The following is a 25,931-nucleotide window of genomic DNA, read 5'->3' on the forward strand; positions in this document are numbered from 1 at the left end:
CCCTGTGTTCATCCTGTGGCCTCTGTGCCCCTGGCATACCTCTGTTCATAATGTGGTCTACTGGTTGGTGGAAGTGGGTGATTCAGCACATGGAGACCCAGTGGGTCCCCTTAGAGGCCTAATTGGCCCGTGTTTCCTACACACGTGATGTCATCCCGTCATCTTCCATATCCACTGGGTTTCCAAGCCGAGGACCATAAGTGGCATCTCAGGGCCATTCTGGAACTCCAGTTGGATCTTGATAAAGAGAAGATCATGGGAATAGGAGACAGACCTGGGTTTAGTCCTGGTGTGAAACTGTCCCATGTGAACTTGGGCAAGTCATTTAACTTCTCAGAATTTCAGTTTTTTACTTTTGTTTTAACATATAATATGGCAGTTAGAATATGAAATTTCTAAGGTCTTCCCAGCTCTGCAGTCAAGTGAAATATGAACTTTGGGCTGTTAGAAATAGAGAAAAGTGGCAGAAGCATTGTTAGCATAGAGATGTGGAAGACCCAACACCTGTTTACACGAAGCTCGTGTTCTAGTAGCCCAGCAAGACGAACGACCCTTTAGAATAATCAAAAATGGTCAGTGATTTGGCAGGAAGAGACTGTGGTAGTACAGGATATGTGTACAACATCTCCACTTTTACTTATTTAACCAAGTCATCATTACACTTGGATTGTAAAGACCTTACACTGTCACAGAAGTAACGACAAACAGTAGGAATGCCTACTGAATAGAAAGAAAATAATGAATTTTTGGGTGGTTTTTTTTTTCCGCTAACTGGACAATATCTAAATAAACAGTGTTGGTTGGCCTTTTTTCTTCCTTCCAAAAGAAGAGGGGAAAAAAAAAAGGAATTGTAACATATCCTTTATCCATCATCCCCCAAATGTTTTGAAGACAGAGGAAGCACAAGGTATTTTTTATCATCTTTAGGACAGCCATGGACCTAATAGATAAATGCAATTAATTTGAAAGCCTTACTATTTCTCAATCCTTACACAAGAAGTAGCCAGATCTGTACGGTTTGCTTGTCTTGGAATTCTTGCTCTGTAAGTGTGAGGTTCATTTCCAGTCCAACGTTCTATAATTTCTTTCTCAAGTGAAGACATTGCAAACTGCAAGTACTTCCCGCCTCCCTTTCCACTTTCTTGTCCATGATAAGAAACTGAAATATGTGGAGGTCATGTGAGGTGATGTGGCATAGCCAGTGAGTGAGTGAGCATGACAGCATAATGAAGCCTCATTAAGTTTGATTTTAAGAACAGCATTTCTAATTTATGCTAATTTCACTTGAAAATTTGCTATAGTCATAACCCAACCCATAAAAGGCCCTTGATGGATCAGAGCCCCGCTGTCTTGATTTGTTTTGTCCGTCTATTCCTTCAATAACAGCTTTAGACTTGAGAGGAAAGTCAGACAGCAGGAGAGGCCCTGCGTCCAGGGCCACTCAGTGTAGCCTCACAAAGGAGGTCTGGCAAGGGTTTAAAGTGAATTCGAAGCAGCTAAGCATCCACTTTGAGGTTCTCCTCCCATAGCAGTAACTCGTGAGAAATTACTTCGGTTATTAGCAGAAATGAAAGGGGACACATTTAAAAAAAGTGGAAAATAGAATGTTTGAAGCTTCTTGGGAACAAAAAAAGACTTTGGGAAAATTCCCAAGGGAGAGTGCTTTGCTATTTAGTAATCCCAAGGCATGGAGGGAAAAAAATCAGCCCATGTCAGTGAGTGAGTCATCATTATATTCCTCTGAATTACAGGCAGATTGTTATTTCTTTAATCACGCAGGTCATGAATTTTGTGGGGAGAATTTCTTTTTCCTTCTTACCCCTAGCTTTTAAAACATTAAAAAAAATCCATAAATAAGTGGACAGATTCCCTTCTGGAATTTACTTTTGAAATTGATCGGACAGATAGGGAAATTTTCCTGTGCCACTTACCCCAAAATTGAAAAAAAAAAAAAAAAAAGAAAGAAAAGAAAAGAAAGGAAACATGAGAATTGAGACAAGGACATTTCCTGAGATTTTTTAAAGAAAGAAATCAGCAAATCACTCCTGATCATATATTATGTATCTACCATGAGAGCCCAAAGCTGTTGCATTTGGAATATAAGGATTATGAGACAGCAATAATAGCATGGAGTTCCATTCTCAGAACTAAGAGTACTGTTTATTGAACACCTGCTGTGTACCAGGTACATTTCTGACCCTTTGCTTTAGCTCTGTGAAACAGTGGGATGCAGGTCCCAAACCTGAGAGCGATCTGGGGACTTGCCTGTACTGGCACAGCAATTCAGAAGCAGAGCCCGAAGTCAGACCTAAGTCCTCTGGGCTCTGATGTCTGTTGTGTTTCTACAACACTCACATGAGTTGGAAAGTAACAAAGGGCATCCTTAAGTGCTGAAATATGTTCGTGAGACTTGAGGGTGGAGGATGGGAGTATCAGGGAGGTCCGGGAAGGCTTTACAGCATTAGTGACCATATAACTTACCCAAATGGGGCAGGAGTGGGGCTGGCTCTGTTACTTATACGAGGGCCATGCATGTACACAGGGCTTGTCCTCGGCACACCACCTGGGCCACGCACTTCGTAGAGGAGAAAGACTGAGGGGGTTGGACAGATTGACAGACTTTTTCCACAAGCATCCTAAACATGCCCTAACAACTTCATCACGGAGCCAGTGCCCAGAACACAGGTAGGATCCATAGGAGACCTTGGCACCAGGGCCAGGCAAGAGCGACTGGCACCTCCTCCTTGGGTCCTGATCATTACTGTTCCAGGGAAAAAGTGAGTTCCTCTCAACCAAGGCATTTTATAGAGAAAGTTGGACTTTTGAATTTTTATTTTAAATCTCCCAAGTTTTAAATGTTTGGAAGCTGATTCAGAATTTACAAAAGATAATTATGCAAGCCATATAAAATAAATTCAGGCAAGTTGAATTTAGACTGTGAGCCACCCATTTGCTTTCTCTGATCTAAATTACAACAGATTTTCTGGAATATTACGATCCAAGTCTGTGTTACCCAAAGTGTATTGTGTGGAGAACTGGTTCTAAGACGTTAGTAGGCACTTCTAAAAAAAAGGATAGAGGTGGGAAGTATGCTTTTGAGGCCAAATAAGTTTGGGAAATACTTTGTGAAACAAAGTTTAAAGTAAAAAAAAAATCTTTTTTAAACAGGAATCTCATGGTATTTTAATGTATTAATTCTCTGTGAATTTTCAAAGGGTGTATAGTGTGGAGCATTTCCCAAACTTACTGACTACAGATCCTTTTTGTCTCACAGCATTAATTAGGCAAATTGGGCTCAGATTTCAGGAAATTCTGATCTAAGTGAAGGGTTCTCAAATTTAAGGATATTCTAAATATGCGAAAGTCCTAAAATCACCACCCTGTACTTGACCACACTTCTGTTAGGTGAGAGCTCACGGAAGGAAGTACTGTGTCACCAAGTCCTCCAGAGGTGTGCCGGACACTACGGGGTTCGCCCAGAGCTGGGTTTGAACCACTCATCTGTTCATAGTGGGCCTTGTCATTGGAGAATGGGAGAGCTGTTTGTTCACTTTTGAGAAGTGGAGTCATTGGGAATCTCTGAGGTATCTAGACTGCAGACTGTCCCCGGACACTGTGCTAGGTGGCACCACAGCAGCTGGAAAGTATTTAAGGGCGGGGGGATGGAGGGGTGGGGAGCATCCCTTGAGGGTGTCCATCAGAGTTACCAAGAAGTGTCCATTATACATGTGATGTACTGAAGAATCAGCATGGACTTGGAAAACAGCTGAGAGTTCATAAAACCATCGTAAGCTGGGGTGCTTTCTTAGAGGCCTTAGTGCTGTAGCTCCGTTTTTTAATTTCGATATTTGAAACGGAAACCGCTTTTTAACAAATCATTCACAGGAAATTTGCCCCTTCTTTACAATATAGCTCGGTCCACAAAAGGTCATTTAATAAAAGCTTTTAGATGTATTTATCAAGACTCTGAATTTTCTTTATCATTCTTACTTTCAAGTTATATTTTTTCTTAAATATTTTCTGAAATTTTCTGCATGCCTCACTTCTAGGTGAATACATTTTTGCCTTAGCAAATGTATCCCCAAATATCATATTACAGGGAAGCATTCATGCTTAAAAACATCTTGTGTCCAGCTACCTAATAAATGTGATTGAGGTAATTCATCACGATCCCTGAGGTCAGGGGTCATCTCTGTATTTCCTGACTCTGGGACATTGTTCCCACTGGATATTTGTCAGATCAGTGAATTCAGAGTGGAGATTGAGGTTTTTTCCCCAAATATTCTGTAGATGCATCCCCATTTCAATCAAGTTTGGTTTGCCAAAGTCTGAATGCCTGTGGGTGATCATTTACATTACAAAAGGACTCATTCTGATAAAATAACAACACAATTTGACACCAATTGAAGAAAGCTTCTCTGAAATGTTAATGTGCATCTTTGAGGAAATAAGATTTAATTTCAAAGCCTTGATTTATAGAAAACTACTTCAGCTCTTGTCAACAGGAAGATTTACCTTTATGGAAACAATACCCAGTGGAGCATAATATTCATCTGTACTTCAGAGCAAACTCTCATACCAGCCTCATGCCTGTTTTCCTCAAGGAATATTTAATCAATAGTTCCCGGTTCTCTGAGCATTCCTCTGCTAATGACATTCTGTCTGAATGGGCTTCCTGAGGAAGCTTTATTTGAAAGGGTGCACGTTAAGGACCAGCTATTGTGTGTGGGCGTGGGGGTGTTACGATGGGGGGAGGAGGTCTGCGTTAGACATCGCTCCCTTTTAAGGTGCCTACACATTGAGTTAACCACTGTCTTAAATTGCACTCAGCGGTAATTTGCAAGAGGATTATTAGTTAGATGTTTGTGACATTTCTGGTACGTGACAGCTTTTTAGAAGTCAATGACTTTTAAGACCTTTTGTCAGTGTTGTGACTTAGTGGCGTGTGAATTTATTAATACAGTAAAAGATTATCATTAGTGCCTGCTGGTACTTCATAAGCATGTTTAAAAACACACAACTTAAAATTACCCTTATTAAAAGAAACTTCATTATTTGACAACCATGCTGGCAAGTGGGTCTTAAAAATAAATACAATTATTGATGAAAGTAAAATAACTGACTATTCACTTTCAGCAACAGGAATTGTGTGGGAGACAAAGGACATACGTATCAGGGTGATCGAAGGCCGTACAGCCACTACAGTGGTAATGGCTGTGTGCCCGTGCAGGAAAAATGAGCAAAAATGTTACGGCATAATATGAAGTGAAAAAAGCAGACTACAAACTGCATGTAAAACAGTTTGTTTACGTACAGTAAACATGAACTGAGTTGTCCATGAACAACGTTGGGAAGTCAAGAAAATAGTGTTTTAGCATTGTGGAGTTAAGTGATATTTTAAAATGTTTGTTTCTGGTTTGTTCAGTATTCTATTCAAAGACAAAACCAAAATTTTCTGAAGTGTTTTATTTTTTGCCAGTAAAGTGTGTGTCCTGCGTGCCTTGCGGTAGGAAACAGCAGACTTGGGAGGAAATATCTATTTTTATTTGCTTTTAACAATATAATATCTTTAAGGTCATGGAACGTCTGTGAGCAGAATCCTTTTTTAAATTACATTTTTATTTGGGAGACTTGAGTTTTAAAATAGCATTTATTACCCGGGTGGTCTTAGAAAAAGTCACCTAGTCTCTCTGAGTCTTCATTTCCTCAGAAAGGAAAGATTGTAATAATATTTGGGCAGTTGGGGAAAGCAGATGCAAAATAGTAAAAATGACAGGAAAATATAAGGTCTTGCTTTATTTCGGAACAACGTGAATGCCATTGATGCCATCTGTTCTAAGTGAACATCATTGGATTGGTGCTGCTACTTGAGGGAAACCTGTTGGCATCTTTGGCAGTGTCCTACACACTGGACAGTGGAATCGTCTTCTCTGTACACAGACAGCAACAGCCCCCGAGCTGCATTCTTGGCAAGTCTTACTCCGCGTTTCCCACAGCACAGTTCTTTCTTAAGAGAAGTAAAATCTAGTGTTCGTTAACAGTACCATGGTTCATAACTTTGGGCCCCTCCGTTGTAAAACGTTTTTGCACAAGCATTCCACGTGCACATATATCTACGCACATACGTTATACGTCCTCTTCCGTGTCAGTACTGTATAATTCTATGTGACATAAAACAATCCCAGTACAAGTTCTAATAGTTTTCTTCCCACACCACAGTGGAACATCTCGTCTGCCTTCTCGGGAGATCAGGGATCTTAAAAGCTCATCTGAGCGGAAGGTTTTGTATCTGCATCTGCCGGTTCTTTTCCTTCTATAGTGGCACCCCAGCCATGTAAAAACTGTCCTTGCTAATTATATGTCTCGTGGGAGCCTGAGAAAAAATACATCAGAGTGCTGTCTCTGCACGTCCTAGCTAACATTTGTTGAGGGCTTCCTCTGTGCCAAGCACCACTCTGAGCACTTCGTTGACATAGATCACCTCACTTAATCCACTTACCTCTGTCAGATGGGTTACTGATGAAGAAACTGAGGCACAGCTGGGTTAAGGAGCGGGGCCAGGTTACATAGTTAGCAGTGGGGCGGGGATGTGACCCCAGGCAGTCTGGCTCCCATTCTGTGCTCTTAGCCACCATATTTAAATTCCAGCATCTAGTCCGTTTTCACGTGACTCTCCATTTTAAATAAAATTGGGTGACTCGACCTAAGCCATCAGCAGCGTGTTTTGAATCACCGGGTCAGGACCCAGACATACAGTTGAGTAGGGGGCACTGTAGAACTTGAGAACTGGTAGGAGGTTAAAAGGCTCTCACTAGCTCCATGGTTCCTAATCTGTCCCCCAACAAAGACTCCTGTTCTATTCTGAGGTAGGATCCCGATAAATTCTAAGGATCCTGAAAAGATGTGACTCAGGAAATGCCTTTCTGGTCTAGGTTTTAATTCTTTTAAGGAACTCTCATTATGTTATAACATGGAAATGGTGTTTGCATGACTATTTTTTGGTCTTTAAATACCTTGTTGTACCTATAATTATTATTTTCCCAAGAACGGAGCCGAAATTGCTTCAAGATGAAAGCATGGTACTTGTGGGTGGGTGTGCTACTCCGAACTTTAGAACTACAACAGAAATTAGAGGTTCACAAGGTAATTGCTGTGATTATAGTTTTCTTTTGGGCCCCAGACAGGAGCTCTGGAAACACAATATTCTACTAATTTTTAAATGTACAGTTTGCAAGGCAACAGGGAAATTACTGAGAGTATGTACTGTTTCTCCCTCATTTTCTATGAAAGTTAACATCTTACTGGGTCTTTTGCAATTGCTTAGGAAAAAACAAGCATTTAGTGTATTACAAAACACTGTTAAAAGACTTTAAAATTTTTTAAGTACTAAGTCCTATAATACTGAATAAGGAGATTATTTTAAAAGAAAAAAATTCCTAATTGTAACAGTCCTCAGTAGCCATAGCTTTTAAACACCGCTGTGTACCTCTCTAAACTTTGCATTTCTAGAAAATTCATATCTTTGTAATACGCGTCATTTTAAATTCTAAATAGTGGTACCGCACAGTATTTGCACCCAGCACATAATAGGTGCTTAATAACTGGCATTCCTTTCTTTATCCTAATTGTTGCTGATTTTGTTTTAGTGGCCATACAATAAACCCTCCAGTTTGTTTCGTATCTTACTTTGCCATTTCCCTGTTGTCAGATGTAGGTTATTTCTAGCCTTTTGTACTATAAAACCTGGTGATGTGTTCTGTGGGGTCTCCTCTTTTTTTTTTTTTTATTGAGGGAGTAGGGGTAGTTTGGACAGGAATTATCAAGAGCGGGATTACTTGTCAAATATAAGAGCAGCTTTGTGACTTGGAATACAGTTTATCCTTTAGATCAATTGCGACTATTTCTCTGAAGCCTCTTTGTTATTTTTATCACTTTTCCTACTTGTTATAGATCTATAAGCATAAAAGGACACTTTAGTATTGTTTTACTTGCAATTTAAAAATCATTAGTGTGTTTGAAATTATTTGCATGTATTTGCTATTTTCAATTTCTTGTGTCGTCTTTTGTCCTCCTATTCTACTAGCTCTCTACAGCAGCAAAACAAGAATTCCAAATACTAATTATATGTTACAGATGTCAACTTTGTTCCCTTTTTTGTTGTAATTATTTTTCCCTCTTAGATCATCTTGGGTTTGTCAAAAATTGATTGTAGTCATTTGTCTTCTTCCTGATAGTATCTGTTGTCTACATTGGAAAATCATCAGGCCTCTTTAACTGATACATATAGTATATTTTTTGAGGCTTAATTTTGTTAGATTTTTTCTGAGAGAGAGCATGCCTGTGAGCAGTGGGGCAGAGGGAGAGAGAAAATCTTAATCAGGCTCCAGGCTCAGTGTAGGGCCCAAAGTGGGGCTCGATCTCATGACCCTGAGATCATGACCTGAGCTGAAATCAAGAGTCAGATGCTTAACCGACTGGGCCACCCACACGCCCCAAACTCTATTAGATTATTTTTTAATAGAGTTTCCTATTCTGATGTCCCAACAAGCATTGCTCTGTAGCTGTGGGGGGAAAAAAAGTATTCTGATTTTAATTATCCCCGTCTCTGATATTCTGTTGTGCATTGGTTATCTCCAAAAAAGAGGTATGGTTAGCACATAGTATTTTCCAAATTTGTCACGAATTCTTTTTTTCCAAGAATGCTTTCTACTGTCTCTCCACAAACCGTTTTCTACAGATCACAGTATGATCACCACTTTAATTCACCTTGTTGTTTTTAACCTGATTAATTTTTTCATGAAACACAGTCCTTCATTTTAGCAATCATCTTCATGCAAATGTGTAACTGGCGTTTTTTGATCTCCTCTGTCAAATTAGGTCTTTCTTTGTAAGACACATTACTCAACGATGATCAGATCTGCAGTCCACAGCTCTGAGGTTTGTCTGGGAGAATACGTAAGAGGTGGCTTATGGCTTGTAGTCCCTTGAAACTTCTGTCCTCAGAAGCTGGGCACGTGAGTCTATAGAAAGCTTAGCATGTGAAATACCTGGCCATGATAGCAGGTGGAATCAATATGTCTTTGAATTAGACAGTCAGATGTGGCAGAAATGACACAGATCAAATTTAGAGTTAGACTTTACAGAGTGAAAAGCCTGGTTTTGCCATTTACTAGTTTTTTGGCCCTGGACACTTGTTCTGACTTAAATCTATAAAAGGCATTAGTAATGCTTGTTTTATGTAATTGATAGAGTCTTTGAATACCAAAATCAAGCTGTACTTTTCAGAACATTTCTTGGGGAACAGGGGATACACAAAAACGGGCGCAGAAATGGCTGGAATTACAATCTGACACTAAAGCTGTGATTTATCTTTGAATTACATTGAAATCTTACTATTTGGTTTTTCCCTGAAAGCATTCACTGTTGATACCAGTTATGTTACTCTTAAAAAATTAAAGCATCTTTCACTAAAAATTCCACAAGCTGAGAGAGTTGAATAATAATGGCCCTAGGACTTGAAAGTATTTGACTTTCAGAGAATCAGAGCCGGAAGATGTGTGTGTGGACCAGTTCTCTAGATTTACTCATCGGGAAGCTGGGAACCTGAGAGGTCTGAGGGGCAGAGTCTGATTTAGATGTCTGGTGTCCAGGCTCCTGCAAGGGGGTTCTCTTTGCCCACTGTGAACATCTAGGTCTCCTGGGCCCATGCAGCCCAGGGGTGGGGTCAGGAAGCTGGCCTACAGCAGGGGAATGAAAATAAATACATGTGTAGCATCTTAAAAGATTAACAGCTACCATTTGTTGGTGATGGAAATGTAAAGAAATAAGTCCTTATGATAAGTGCTTTCATAGCACTGGGGGCGGAAGAGAGATTCTCAGCAGGAAGGGGGTAGGAGTTCACGGAAGAGATGGTAAAACCCAATATTAAGGTTGAGCGTGAGTTTACAAGATTGTTAAGAAGACAAAAGACAGAAGTATTCTTGAGAAAGGAGAGAATTGGTGCCACTGGAATCGGAATAGAGACCCGAAATTCGAGCACCATTAATGTGGAGTGCTAGGAATTATGAAGCAAGTGGTCCGAAGACAAACGGAGTCTGTGGCGGTGGTGTAGTGTAAGGTGGAAAAGGGCATTGTGTGCGGGTTTGTGCTTTATTCTAAAGCGAGAGTGATGCCATCATATTTATATTTTAGAAAGGCTGCTCCGGCATCGGCATGGTGGGTGAGGGTGAAGTCTCTCAGAAGCCATTAAGGGATCTGGCCGGGGCGTGACCACATCCAACTGTAAGTAAGGAGACTTTGGGAAGGGCTCAGGAGCTGCTGTGGAGGTAGACCTGGCAGGATTCCGTGGTTTGCTGCATATAGAGATTAGGCAAGAGGGATGTGACCTGGAGTCTAGCATTTTGAGATACTGAGCAGGTGTGAAGCAGGGAGGAGTAAGTATTTCTGGGGGGAGCTTTAAATTTGGGGTGTGGTTCTAGAGGAGGAAGTAGATTGAGCCAGAACAGAAGGACTTACGAGAATTTACATTAGTGAAATACCCAGCCTATCGGCTCTTCCCTTTCCAGCCTTCCCTTCCCTTCCCAATACAACACCTAGAGTCATTTTTCTGAAGGTCAGGACTAGTCACCTCCTTCTTCAAAAGCCCCAGTGGTTTTAACCATTGCTTTCAGAATAAAAACCAAACTCCATGCCTTGGCTTTTCCTTCATGTGTGGTCTGGCCCCTGTCCACCTCCTTATCCTCCATATGGCTTTGGCCACTGGTCTCACTGGTGCTTCTAAACACCAAGCATCTCTCTTCAGAATGGTTGCTCTGCACTCCGTTGTTTTCTAACATCCACCTTAAAGAAGAGAACAGTCTCATTTTTGCCGGGTATCTCTCTATCTAGATGGTCCTTGACATGCAGGAGGGGCAGATAGTTGAAGATGGATGGCCCCAGTCTGTAGGTGTTCCTGTTCATCCCCCTCACATTCCTTAGCATGGCCTAAGTACCCGAGTGACCTTCCTGTGGGCCAGAGCTGGATTAGAAATACCAGGTGGAAAGCTGTCCCTCAGATTCTTATTTTCTTTGCTGACCCCAAGGATAGGTAAGTCAACCAATTTTGTCTTTTCGAAGGATTTTTTCTACCAGTCACTCTCACTGGTGTCTTTCAATAGGTCACTGATATTTTTAAGTGCACTAGAAGCTTTCACAAGCCTGTGCATCTCCATATGTTGCTGTGAGCAGTTATTAACGTGAATCCTGTGTGCAGTACACATGCCAACAGTCGGTTTTCGTGTAAACGATGCCCAGCGTCAGGTGTGTAGGTCCTGGTTAATGAAGTCCATAGAGGCCCCCGCTTCTGGGCTATACCTGAAGCTCGGTGGAAAGCCACTGTGTGGTTTTGACTAACACCCACAATGCCAAGCGCCATACTTAGCAGGTGCACCGACATGTAAGGTTGATGGGCAGTTCAAGCCTGACCTGCTGGGGTGGCACAGCCCCAGCCAGCTGCACACTGACTTCTTCCCACTTTGCTTTCTGTCCTGTCCCCTCCTTAAAGAGCTACTTGGGTTTTCCAGCAAACCGCTCTAGTCAGTTCTTCTATGGCACCTTCACAGAGAACTCCTGGAATGGGAAAGAAAAGGGTTTAGAATTGCCTCGTGGCCTGATTACTGAATCCCTGGCTGGTTGTTTTTTTTTTTTTTTTAAGATTTTTATTATTTTTAAGTAATCTCTACACCCAGGGTGGGGCTTTAATCCACAACCCCAAGATCAAGAGTCGTATGCTCCACCGACTAAGCCAGCCAGGAGCCCCCTGGCTGATTTTTTTAAAGGTTCCTCTGTCCTGTGGACCTCACTGTGTCACATGGGAAGGTTGGCACACACGACACTTACGAGTTCAGGCTGTAGGGTCCAGAAAACCCGGTTTTGAATCTTGGCTCTGTCTCTGACCAGCTGTGAGATCTGGAACCGTTCTGAGCTTCAGTCTCCTTATCTATAAAGTATGGGTAATAGAAGCCTCCTTGAAGGTTCCTGTGAGGATTAAATAAGGTATTGTGTATAAAACATGGTTGTGGTATTTTTATCATCATTATCATCAATATGGGGGACAGCGGGGACAGGAATGAGAGAATACAAGAATCTGAGGACAGGGAGGGAAAGGAAGAGAAGAAGGAAACACCTGTGTGTGCCAGGTGTCATGTGAGGAAGGCACGAGTGTCGGGGAGGATGACTAACCCGACCGTGGTCACACAGCCAGGAAGTGACTTGAGAGGGCTCCCTGGCCTCCGTGCCTGGGCTCGTAGCCATCCTGTCGCACTTCTCCTCGGTATGGTGCCCAGCTCCGCGACTAGGCTCTGCTTCTTCCAAGTCCACCGATAAACACCTAGACCTGTTGATAAGCGGTAGTTAAATGCTAGTTACCTGGTGGTAACTCGTGCCAGATGGTGTGGGGCCAGCAAGAACTCTTGGTGTTATGGGCAGAGAAGGAGCTTCACGAAGAAAAGCTTATCCTTAGAGATGGGTTAGGGTCTCATCACAGAATGGATGTGATGGCTGTGCTGCTATGAGACAACCGGTCTGACCTTAAGGGTCTTGAAGGAGATCTTCCACTTTCTTTGTTCACATTGCTGGATTCTGACATCAGTGCAGGAGGCAGAATATGAAAATGACCAGGCTCTCCCTTCTCTCGGAGGGCAGTTGTTTCCATCTCTGGGTTGGCTTGTCCCAACTCTAGGAGGAGGGGCCTCGGGGGGGGGGCAGGGGGAGGCCCTTCAGCCTGCTCAGCTTCCTCTGTCTACATCGCATGCTAGACTTCTGGAAGGTTGCCTTTGCAGACTCAGTGGTTTTCATCGGGGCGGGGGGTGTTTCATCAAGGTCTTTGGCCTTCTTCACAAAGAAAATGTAATGATTTCACCGATACTTCATAGATGTGACTGACTTTTGCAAAACAGGATGTGCCCCAGGGAGATTAGAAAATGAATATTTCTATATGCATCACCCGAGCGAAAACTAAGTGCTGCTGTATTTACCTTAGTTAAGATGATACTTCCTTCAAGTGTTTGTAATAAACACTTAGGTTTTTTAAAATCAAAAGCTCATGAGAAATAAATAGTAGCGTTTTGTGAGTATTGGTCTTTTCTGTACACTTTTAATTCTAGATGATTTTAATATAGAAGCAGATTAATTTGATTGATACTTATTGAGCTCCTCCCCTGGGCCTGGCACAGTCCCTGCCCTAAAGATGTTTAAACACCTAATGGGTAATTTATGCATACCCGGTAAAGTGGACTTTGGTGGGTTAGTTTTATGCAGTACCTTCTCTTTGGATCGGAAAGTTGATAGGTGGGTGGCGTTTCCGTGCAGGGAGTAGATACTTAGAATCGCTCAGTAAATGTCGCCAAAGGTGATACGTTGAGTGTTTGCTGCAGACCTGAACTGTGAAGTAATTTACCAAGTTGGGCCAAATCCATAGTCGTTTATAGCATAGGGATCTTTAGCATTTAGGGGTCAAATCTCACCCTGCGCCACCCTTCAGCCATAGGTAGAGTAGAGGACATTAATGTTTCTAATTGAAATCTGTATGAATATCAGAGGATCTGAATCTTAAGGACACCTTTTATAGTCTAAAACAGTACAGATGAGTAGGTTAAAATCTCTGTGGACAACATGTCAACTTTCCATTTTTTGGCTAAGTTATGCAAATCGAATTTTATTTTAAGTTGATCATTTCCCCTTGCGTAGCAGCCTCATTCAACTCATATTAATCTTGAAACTAACTAAGGGTGACATCTTTACCTCTTCCTTTCATATATACCGCTGCCACCCCCCCCCCCCTTGCAGATGCTCTGTGCTGACGCTTCCTGATTGAACCTTCTCCCAACTGCTGCTGTGGTGTAGCTGCCACACGGGGGGATTCTCGGTACCCCGTACATCTGCCCCTCAAGTTAATTGGGGCTGCGCTTCTAGCATTTGAGCTGAACACCAAAAGGGAAAAGGGAGAGAGAAGGAGCAGGCCAGGCCCCTTCAGATCTGGGGGAGAGCTTGGAGAACAGAATTTTAGTAGTTGCCAAAGCTTGGAGGCGGGAACTAGCTTGGTGGGTTCAGAAAGATCACACGTGTGGCCTAGACATGAGTAGTAGAGAGTGTGGGAACAGAAGTCTGAAGGCAGCGGGGCTGGATCACATAGGGCCTTGCAGGGATCTGGATTTTATTATAAGAACAGGGCCTTCATTCATCCTTCCTCCTCATGTGTGTGTGTTCCATTCAGTTCAGCAAATTGTAACTGAGCATCTTTTATGTACAGAAAGAAACAAACGTGTAAGTATTATCCTTACAGAGCTTTTAGTTGGTTGGGTAGGAGAAGAGACACAGGCACCTAAACACCTAAAATCCAAGGTAAAGAGTAAAATGATACAAGGTGTGGATAACCAGGGCAGCAGGGATTAATAGTTTTTGGATAGCTTTCTTCATCGGTCTTATTGAGGACTGTGCCGGGCTACCTGTGTATTCTAGTGAAGCGCTGTGTCAGTGTTGTTTTGCTGTGGCAGGTGGCAGGTGGCAGTGAGGAAGGGGGCATGCAGCCAGGGAGGTGAGGTGGATGCAGTATTTGGTTGGCACGCTTGACCCGTGCGTGGCTCAGAGTCGTGTTCAGGATGGGCCAGGCACAGTCACTAGATGAGCGCGTAAATGATGCTGTAAAAGCCCAAGTTGGGTGATCCTCAGAGCAAACTTACTAGCATGGTTTGCCCGATCCGTCCTCTTTTTGGAGCTGATGGCAATTTTCCGTTGTTCTCTTCTGGCACCTTTATTCCCCGTGCTCTGCATTATCACACTGGATTACTCTCTGGGCTTATTCCTGATTCACATGATAATTATACACTTACGCATTCTAGTGTATGGGGCCTTACGACAGATAAATAATGAATGTATTGATTTGGCCGTGAGCCTGTTCAAGAACTTCTATCTCTGTTTCATCCTCAGAGGCCTTATGCCAATGTTAATTAGGCATCCAGTCTCTCCAGGAGTCCGAGGACTTGGCTCCCCAGTCCTCCCTCCTCCCTGCAAGGTAGCATGATCACTTCATAAGCTGAAGGCTGAAGCAGTCTGGTATGAACCAAAATTAGACCAAAGTAGCCTTCCCTTGCTTTCCCTGTTCCAGGAATGACACAAAAGAAGAACATTTGCTTCTTGGTGATTAGGGGACAAATTACCTCTCTGAACGCGACTGAAAAGTGATAAAATGGAAACACTCCCCCCATTTTTTCCCAAGTAAATAAAATTTTTTTTCATTGGAGAAATCAGTCTGCTAGTAGGAGTACTTGTTTCAAAGATGTTTTGCTGTCACTCCAAATGTTTCAGGAATTTGTCTCTCAGAAGTACCTTCAGAGGGGAGGGTAGTGATGGCCGTTTTTGAGCACCTGCTGTGTGCAAGGCTTTGCGCTAGCCGCTTCCAGGTACACATAGTACATTCAGTGCTCAGCATCCCTGGAAGATAGGTGTGATGGCTGTCCACCTCAGCATATCTCTAAGAAATTCTGTGTTGTTGTTTTATTGACAGCCACTGGTTCCTTTCTCTCTAAGTTATCTGCATAGGGTATAGCTCCGAAGACTAATGCTTATTTTCAAAAACCACATTTACCCAAATATATGAATAGTTTTTCCCACTGGCGTATATTGAAAAGAAGGTGCCATAGACTTAGAAAATAATTCTGAAATAGAAAATCTTACTGAATAATAACAGTAGGGCTGCTGCTGCTGCTCATTTAACATAAGTATATCATATTTCAATAAAATGCTTTTTTAAGAAAGTTGCCAGAATAACTATTTTTTTTTTTAAAGATTTTATTTATTTATGTGACAGAGAGACAGCCAGCGAGAGAGGGAACACAGCAAGCGAGTGAGAGAGGAAGAAGCCAGAATAACTATTTTAAGGTACAAAATTAACCTGGAATGTGTAAGTTCTGTTTCTCCTGTTAAACCATCACTATCGATACCAAATGGTCTTCCTCTTACACCTACGTTAATGTTCAGACATGTCACGTATACAGCCATTTAAACTTGGGCTGTTCAGAACCAGTGAGGGAAGGATTACAGAAGGCCTTTCTCTGAGTCCAAAACTTTATTTTGTTCAGCCAGTTTGAAGGCAAGTCTTACGTTGCATACTTTCCTGTTTTGTGGAACTGAGAGTGCTGAGGAATTCATTCATTCAGGCATTTGTAATTTCATAAGCACTTTGGAGCATCTGTCATTTGCTAGGTGCTGGGAGTGGGAATTCAGCCATGAATGTGTTACACGGGGCCCTAGCTTCATCAAGCTTTTATGCAGGGAGAGGAATACAATAAGAAAAAGGAGTCATGAATGGGATCATTTCAGGATGTGGTGGTGCTGTGGAAAAGCCAGCGTGACGTGCAGTAGAGAGTAACCAGGCGGGCTGGGCCGGGCACTACAGGTTGACCATGGAGGGGCCCATGGAGGAAGGGGCGTTTAATCTGAGGCCTGTGTAAGAAGAAAGCCACCCACAGGAAGAGTGTTCGGGCAAAGAGATCAGCTAGTGCAGACCCTGAGCTGGCAGGAGGCTGGCTGGATCCCTGTGCATCTCTGAGAACATGTGTTGTTGTGCTCTCCTATGACCGAGGGATGCCACCTATCCCGGAGGGGCATGAAAGGTTCCGTGTCCTCCCCTGAGAGGCTTCAGACTCTTGGGGAATTTTGCATCCTTCTGTCCGGTTTGTATGATGTTTCTGAATCCCTCTGGTGGCCAGCTCTCAGGTAAGGCCTCCATCGGCATGGCTTCTCTCAGTCTCTCTCAGCTGGGCAGCAGCCTGTGCCTTCGCTGCCCGTTCAGATGACCAGACTTGTTAGGACTGGGAAATAATAGTGAAGAGTCTCCGTCTCTACATTAAAGGCCTGCTCGTTAGTAATGTAGGGAATGCCAGGTTGTGGTCTTGCAGAATTGGGGATAGGGAAAGTGCTCTTCTTAGAGATCAGTATGTTCTCCTGGATGCGTTTATTGTTAGTTCATCCTCACTCTCCCCCTCGCCCCCGCCATGTACCCTTTTGAGTTGAGTTCAACTTCGAATGCATACTTAGAAATGCAGGTCCATCTATTAACATTGGGAAGTATAATACTTTCATAGCCCATATTATCTGCCCCTTTTCTCTTAGCCTTTACGTAATTTTATGCATAGGACATTTGAAAGGATGTGACTGTAGGTGTTGCTTGCCTGTTAGTTTGTAGCACATTTAGACATGAGTTATTCTGGAGGGGACACACGTCTGACTGAACGACAGTGTCCCCTGCTTCTCTTATACTCGGGGCCTGTAGAAGTGCATTTCAGTCGGCTTCTTTGTGCCAGTGGCCAAATACTGGAGTGGGAAAAGAGAAGTGTTACCCAGACCTAGCTGTGACTGTAGCTGTCAAACGTGGGTGTTATTAATAACCTTTCAAAGTATGTACATGAACTTTACACCCTGTTAGTTTATAGATGAGTTGGTAAAAATTTCAACATAAATTCTGAGACTTTCCTGGAGTGGGGCGGGGGAGGGGGAGCAGAAAGCTGGGCTCATAAAGTGTTACGGCTGGAATTGTCCACATCCCTTTGCTCATTTGGACTCATTAACTCTAACTGTACAAGGACATTAAAGCCCACTCATTAATTTCTCTTTGAGTAGATCCATCTTTAAGTGGTCATCATTCCCCAAAGCTGAACAGATAGGTTATTTTCTTCCAGCAGCAGATCTTTTTTTTCTTTTCCTTTCTCAAAAATAATGAAGCAGTGGTAAGATCCAGGGGGATCACGGGCACACATTCTTGCTACCGTGGTCAGCGGTGTGGTTGAAAAAGCAGAGGCCGGCACTGCTCTTCCTGGATGTGTGTCACTTGGCAAGCAAGCTGTTTTACTTCTCAAAAACCCAGGGTTTTTCATCAGGGGAAAAAAAAAATGGCAAGAATATGGATATAAAAAAATAAATGGTAGCTATTATTGGGATTGTTTTTTAAATGTCCTTCCCACAAAAGCATTTCATCAAAAGAGAAACCCATTAGATTCAGTCTCTTAAACGAATGCTTATTTGCACTTTATTTGCATTACTTTCTTTTCCTTGAATGCTCCGAATACCCTAAATGGCTTTTAATTTCTCCACTTAGATTTGTCTCTGAAAACAGGTGGATGGTCCCCACCCCTGTTCAGATGAGGCTCTGTTTTTAGATCCGGTTCATCACAGACATCGAGGAATACAGAAGTAGGTAGCAGTGGGGAGGTCAGGGTTCTGGTGTCAGGACCTGCGTTCAGAGCCCTGCTCTGCCTTCCTGGCCAACCTGAACTTTCTAAGCCTCTGTTTGCCTCATCTATAAAACAAATTTAATAATAGCACTCTGTCACAGGGTTTTTGTGAGAATTACAAAAGGCAGTCTTGTAGACCTCAGCGCCCTGTATACCCTACTACCGTTTATTAAAATATTAGTTCTCTTCCCTCTTTTCTCTAAAGTACAAATCTCAGCTTTTTGCAGTAACTCAAAAGCTGTCTCCCGTGACTCTGTCTCGTGAAACACTGTTTCCTTGCGTGTGGCGTGCAGAGTCACAGTGTTCTGTGAGACAGTCGCAGGCACTAACCAGATGAGCATTTTAGAGAGAGAGAGAGAGATACGCAGTGATTTTTAGGGTATCTTCTGTTAATGGCGAGGATCCTGGTCTTCCATTTAGGACAGTTCCGGACAATGTAAAAGCTGTGAATGGGTTTAAAGGAAAATATTGAACCGAAGTGCAGATGGGCCGTGGCTGTGACAGATGTGTGGAGGTGGGATGAGTATAAGCGACGGGCGCGGTGGAGACCGCCTCACACTTGCAGTCCGAAAACCCGGGGTTTCACCTCAGCATCCCCTTAGATTTGAGATCCCATAGACATTCGTGTGAGATGTGACTTTAGCTCCTTCGGGCTCTCTGACTTCGGCCACCTTAATCTTTCCCTCCCTCCCTCCCTTTCTACAAATATTCATGGAAGGTCTGTCACATTTCCTTATCGTAAAAATGTAGATGCTGCTTTATGGGGTTTTCGTAAAGAAGCCCCGCAAAGGGAGAAGATGCTGAAAGCATCTATATCTCACCTACTTGGTACGTCTGCTCTAGGAAGCTTATGCCTCGCGCAGCAAGTACTCCGGAAGCTTTCATGCTCATGTTATTTGGGCTTGTGTTGCAAGTGATAGAATCCCCACTTCACGGAGCTCCCGGCGAGAGGAGCGTGTTGTCCGGGGTTCTCAGGCTGCAGGAAGGTTAGCAGTGACCTGCGCCTTGACTGCAGCCGGAAGGCGGGACTCCGCCGCCGCCGCTTGTGTCTGGTGCTCTGTGCGGGTTATCATTCCGTCTGGCCAGATTGTTCCACATAGCTGGAGACAGAACCCCTGGCGGGCCCCAGGCCCTCCTCCCCAGAAAGGACCTGCATGCACCTTGCCATCCCTGTTGCCAAAGCCAGAAGTCCTGTGAGGAGCCTGAGCCCAGCATGAGTCAGGTGCCCACCCTGCCAGCCAGTGGGTCCACAACTGGAAAGGGCAAGCGGCCAGTTGAGCCACGAGTTTAAAGTGGCAGGAAAGACCATCTTGCAGGACAAGGGAGTGACCGTTGCCTGCCGCCAACGCATTTACCCTTTCGTCTCTGCATGCGACCTTCAGGGATAGGACTTACCCTCGATGGCCTTCAGTTTTCTCCTCTGAAGTTTTGAGGTGTAGATGATGTATGTCATGGATGCGAGTATACATTGAATGGTCTTAGATTTTATGTAGATAAGTTCATTATTACTGCTCTTACTGCTCGTGCTCTCCAAATCTTGACACCCCATCCAGGGGTTCCCAGTCTCTGGATCATTGACCCTCGGGGAAACAGGGTTTAAAGTTATCCTAAGAAGTCAGGTCAGCATGCCATATGTATATCTATATTGCATACAATCCTTTTTAAATTTGATTTCAAATTGAAATAACACCTTATGAAAAGAGTACATATCCTAAGTGCCCAGTCTTCACAGAGCACAGTTGTATATCCAGCCCCTGGATGAAGAATCCACAGTGACAGTCCCCTTGGTCCTCCCCCAACTTGTAGCACAAGTAAATTGATGTACATGTGTTTATTCTCCATCTGAGAAATCATTTAAAAGCATTACCAGCATCATGGTAGCATTTTCCGTGCTGTCCTTTTTCAGTAAACAGAATTTTAAAATATAACTGGCCTTATGTCATAATTCTTTTTATGCTAAAAGGAGCCCTCAGGTCACTCTTATTACACCCTTTCAAATGTTTTCTTCCTGGCTGGAATTACCCCCAGATTCTCGTAAATATAGGTCATTCACGTCTTAGGCTCGCCTATGTCCCTTCCTGGGTGCTACCCTCTCCCAGTGAGAGAAGCAAGTCTTACCCTATCTGAAGTGTCATGTGTGTTCTTTCCTGTGCAGAGCTTGGGGTGATAATTGACTGCCGTGTTGTCAGTTTGACCCAACACTGAGCTTTGTGGGATGACTCTGCATTTACCCCCCAAACACGACTCCTCAGATCCTGGGCACTTCCAGTCTCTGAACTGGTTCACTGTTCATAAATATGTCCACTTGCTACCACTGTGGTAACTCAGCAAAACAAATGCCATTACAAACGAGTTTTAATTTGCCAAGTTTTCCAACATCTTTCCCCCCTCCCTGTTTTTCTCTTTTAGGCTCTAGACCAAGATAGAACAGCCTTGCAAAAAGTGAAGAAGTCTGTAAAAGCAATATATAATTCCGGTCAAGGTAAGTACTTACCAAAGCAGACAGCATGAATTATATATAACGTCTACAGTTTTTCTCTGTTATCTGTAAGATGCTGTGTTTATTGGAGACTTGATACCAAAGGAAAAGTAAGTAGGTCAGAGAAATTTAGCTTTTCTCTTTTTTTCTGTTTCTTCTCAGTCTACACCAGTTACTGTTTCCACAGTGAACTGATTAAAGAACCTGAGTTGCAGTGGACTTTAATATACACTTAAAAACTTAGCAGGGCTATGGGGAATTTTGTCACAAGTGACGTAGGAGATACTCAGCATCTGTCGTGTAGTTGGTCAGTCTCTAACTCCATGGCCTGCGTGAGGCACACAAGGATCTTTCCTTCTGCTGTGTAAGTCTACACATTTGGGAATCAGTATTGGTGCCAGGCATGGGGTGAGAGAGAAGGGGAACGGGTGAGGTGGAACTGAAACCTGGAGGGACCTGCCAGCCCACGTCTATTCCTGAGGGCGTGCCCGTAACCTGTGTCACTGAATGTTTTAGCTGGGTCTGGTGGCTTTGTCATCTTGGCAACAAAAGTATGTTTTCAGGGGATAAAAAGTAAACCTAGTTAAGATCAACAGTGGCTAACCACAAGAAAGCGTAGGTTCCATCGCCCCAGGGAAGGAGAGGAGTGGCTTGGAAATATAAAGTGAGTTTCAAGGTCTCTGACTCACATCTTTTGTTATCATTACTGGTACCAGCTCACTTACCCACAGATAAGGTCTGAGAATTCAGTTACTGTATTGTAACAGACCCCCAAGGGGATGGCAGCACGTCCGGTGGAAAGGGCACAGGCTTTGAAGTTGGACCAGTGGGTTTGTACCCTCACCCTGCCCCTTGCTAACAATGTGACCTTAAGCTGGTTACTTCAGTTTTTTGAACCTCCATCTTCTCTGTAAAGCAGAACACTGTGGTATTACAGTGTTGTTGAAGGGAGTTAATGAGCTAATATCTATAAAGAGCCGATCACCTCAGGGGAGTTCAGTAAATGCCATACATTCATATTTTATATAAATTTTATATTTTATTTATATTCATACTCATAATTGTCATAAAATTTTGGAGTTGAAAGGAACATTGAAAAAGGAAAAACTCGACCATCAGATCCTTCATGGCCCTCCCCTCCTTATCAGAGCTGGGAATGAGTAGTCTCCATCAGCTGGAAACCTAATTGTCTTCTTCAAAGCCCTTGGGCCTGATTGTTAACCCATTCTGTGTCCTGGTTCCTTGATACCTCTCTGTAATTTCTTTATATCCAAGAACACACTAACTTCTAATTAAGATAGATAATTAGATGATTGCCTAGTTATGTAGTGATGTTTTAAATGTTTAAGTATTTCCAATGGTTGAAGTCTTGGCCTATATATAACTTCTACCTAAGCCTCATTCCGATGTCCTCCCAATATATGGTAGTCCCTTTTTAGGTATTTGCAATTTGGGAGGAGGTGGGCGGGGCAAATAACTAGGAGGCGGCATGAGTGGAATCTTCTGAGGTGCTGATTTTGTTCTGTTTCTTGATTTGGGGATGATTACATAGTTAAGTTCATTTTTCGATAATTCTTCAAATGCTACACTTAAGACTGATGTACTTTTTATGTGGATGCAGGTATATTATGCATCAATGAAAGTATATATAAAATGTACATACAAGTAGGTTTATTGAAGCATTGATTGTGATCATCCAGATCTGTTTTGGAAAAACAAAAAACAAATGGAGATTTTTAAAATAAGCAATAATATGTCTATTTAATGGAATTAAAGTACAGTTTTTATGAAAAAGAAAGGTAGTGTAGATCACTAACGTTATCACTACTTGTTAAAGTTAAGTAAATTACTTAACTTCCATGACTCTTACATCGCCTCACCGTAAAATGAGAAAATAATATCTAATTTGCTGAGTATCATACGGATAAATAAGGCAATATTTAAGGCCATCTAACAGACTTCCCGCCACATGATAGGTGCTTCACATGTGGGAAGAATGACCTCTAGATCAGTGGCATGGGTTCCTTCTCTGTATTAATTCAGTCTTCTGCAGATAGCATTGGACCAGCCCAATTTTCTAAAGAGCTTAATGAGCCATTATCTGCCTCAGGAGTAAGTGTCAGTTCTCCATAATGTTATAGTTTATGCTTGAGGCTCTCAGCTTATGAGCCACAGAAGAGAGACCTCTGTAGCTGTGAGATGCTGCCTTATTTACTCTGCTACGGGCTTCCCGTAACCCCCCCACCCCCCCGCCCCAGTGTCCTTGCTCAAGGCACATCCCCTCCGTGTCCCGCAGTGACCACAGTCACATCATTCAGCTGCTCACACAGAGGCTCTTTTACTGGGAAGGGATGTGCTGCATCTTGTTCTTTAAAGGTTCTTTAAAAGTCCAGCTGTCCTGGACATGGCAGGAGGCAGAGGTAGTCCCTGCATGTGCGTAAGGTGGAGAGTTCAAGGAATGTGTGCAGTTTGGTTGCCTTTTCCTCCATGAGATTGTTCTCGCCTGGTGGATGGGGGCCACAGCTGGCTGAGCGTTGACCACTCCCACCCCTGGCTGAATTAGGGGTTTTCCTGTGTACTTTGCCTTAGGTCTCTACTATCTAATAGAGTAGCTTCTAGTTACATATGGCTTTTTAAATTTAAATTAATTAAAATCCAGTAAGATTTAAAGTTCAGGTCCCGCAGTCTCAATAGCCACATGTGACTGGCAGCTACAGTACTGGACAGCGCAGACCCAGGGCATGTCCATCATCACAGGATATCATTTTGCTGCTCTATGAGAATGTATATCCCATTGTATTGTAACTGTTGACTGGTCTCTCTGGCATTAGGCCAGCAAGTGTCAACCCTGACTTTTCATTAGAATCACCTAAGAACACTTAAAACACGAGCACAGGGGTCCCTGAGCCCCACCTGCCAAGAGTTGTTCCAGAGTAAGGCCCAGGTATTGGGATTATAATAAAATGACTCTGCAGGTGATGTGCAGCTTAAACGGAGAACTGCTGCACTGGCCTGTGACCCACTTGATGAGGGCTGTTACTGTGCTTTGATCTTTTATATATTATGTATTTGTCGCCATGGTTTATTAGTTCAACAAGTATTTAGCGAGCACCTGTTACATGACACCGTTCTGGCAGTTGAGTATATTAGACAAATCAGAATCTCTGCCTTCATGAATTTTACCGTTCAGTGGGAGAGATGGGTGTTCCTCAGATCACCAAACCAGAAAGTATCTATAATTTAGAAACTGGAAAGCTTCCAAAGAGGGATCTGATACAGTCTGACAGGCTGCTAAGTGGAACACCTCCCAGAGGATATGGCGTTCATCGGGTGTTGATTGTACTAAGCTGAGCTGAGCAAGCCTCTGAGGTAGGTCTGCCATCACCCCCACGTTACAGATGGTGAGGCTGAAGCTTCAAGAGCCAGGGAAACGTCTGCAGGGTGCCACGCCTAACAGGAATGGAACTGGACTCGAGCTTTGCTGTTCACAGCTACTCTGTACCTGTCTTCTCCCTGCTGTGTAGTAGGGGCTCCACAGATACGCAGTGAATTGCTGCATGGTGGCTAGGTAGGTCCCGGAGAAGCTCTCCGCACGTGGCTGTCCAGTGTTTAATCACGACTACTCATGAATGAATCGATTCAGTGTAACTTCCCAGCAGTGTAATCCTGGGATGACTTTGGTGGTTCCTGGAGAGGGGGGCCACCGTAGTTATCGTGCCCATGGCTTCGAAGTGCAGGGAGAAGCTCAGACCTCACAGACTGCTGGGACCCGCTAGGGTTTCCACTGTCACCAATGAGTATAGCACATTGAGTTTCTGGTCAGCTTGTGTGGGCAGCACTGTGACATTTAATTCTTAAAAAACAGCTAGATGAGTAAAACAGCGGTGTTGCCGATCTTTCCATGATACATGCTCAGTGGAATCCGGGTTATTCCCGTCCAAGGGCTTTTGGCCTCATCCAGAGAAGCCACAGAGGCCGAACCCTGGTATCTGTTTCCCACTGTGTTTTCATAATTTTCTTGTTTTCTCACAGTGCTTAAGTGACACGAAACCCATCTGATGTCCTTTAAAGTTTTAAGAAGGATTTCTGTATTTCTGGTTTGAAATGACCAGCCAGCCCACCACCACCTATCCCACCAGATGATTTGAACATTGTATTTATTTATTAGAGAGAGAGAGAGAGTGAGCACACACACGTGAGTGGGGACACGGAGGGGCAGGACAAACAGAGTCCCCACTGAGCGGGGATCCCAGGACCCTGAGATCATGACCTGACACAACCCATTGAGCCACCCAGGTGCTCCCCCACCAGAAGATTTGAAAGATGGTTGAGAATGGTGAAGGGTCTTACTTTTACAATGTATTTATTATGATTACACAGAAGCTTTATCAGTATGAATTAGAACACAGTATAATAATAACAAATTTTATTGGAAAGACAAGTTATCTCCCCAAGCCCTTTAGTTTGAAAATGGCTTGGGGAATTTTTCTCTTTCTTTTACTGCCCCAGTTGCATATGAGGACATTCAAAAACAAAAAAAAAAACTGAATTCTGTGAACTGCTTGGATCAAGGGAAAATTTTCCAAGCTATTCAGCCTTCTCGTGTTGTTTCTAAGTTTTGAAGTTATTGACATTATTCATCTGTGAAGTATATTGTCATTTAGAAAGTTTGCCTTGGTGTGTGTGTCCCTCCCTCCCTCTCTCCTCCCCTCCCCCATCTTTCTGTCCTCTAATGTATGTTTAAAATAGCTAGTAGTTTCGTGAACACTAGAGGTTTTAAAATACGTTGCAATCTTTGACACTTTTTCTTTCCAAAGATAGAGCCTAATTCTCTTCACCTGGAGCGTGTGCCAGACTCACTGCCCTCCTCTAATGATCAGAATGTGATGAAAGCAATACCGTGAGATTTCCAAGGCCAGTTCATAAAAGAGATTGCTTCCACCTGGGTCTCTACACCCCTCCATCATTTGTTTTGGAGGAAGCCAGCCACCCTCTTGTGAGGATACCCTGAACCACCCCTGAAGCGACTCTGCCAGCCCCAGTCATGCCTTCAGTTGCCTACAGCCCTGCTGACATGCCACCTCGAGCTTTGTACGAGACCCTGGCTCAGAGCAGTAGACAAGGGACTGGCGTTCATAAGATTTCTGCCCTCGCAGACATGGGCATGTGCATGCAAATCCCAGGCT

The 25,931-nt window shown here is 43.2% G+C and overlaps 1 protein-coding gene across 5 annotated transcripts in view; it reads left to right on the forward strand.

Moving 5' to 3' along the window:
- Positions 1-25,931, forward strand: part of ASAP1 (ArfGAP with SH3 domain, ankyrin repeat and PH domain 1) — a 341,646-nt gene that overhangs the window by 170,640 nt on the left and 145,075 nt on the right. For 3 of the 5 annotated variants that reach the window (XM_045812249.2, XM_087864619.1, XM_087864616.1), the window contains exon 4: positions 20,676-20,748. The exons of the other annotated variants lie outside the window; for them this stretch is intronic. In XM_045812249.2, coding sequence (XP_045668205.1) covers positions 20,676-20,748 — 73 coding nt within the window. The remainder of the gene's footprint in view (positions 1-20,675; positions 20,749-25,931) is intronic. 5 annotated transcript variants of the gene reach the window in all.

This window comes from Ursus americanus, chromosome 9 (assembly GCF_024610735.1).
Source record: "Ursus americanus isolate L20-20 chromosome 9, mUrsAme1.1.p, whole genome shotgun sequence".
Taxonomy (NCBI): Eukaryota; Metazoa; Chordata; class Mammalia; order Carnivora; family Ursidae; genus Ursus; species Ursus americanus.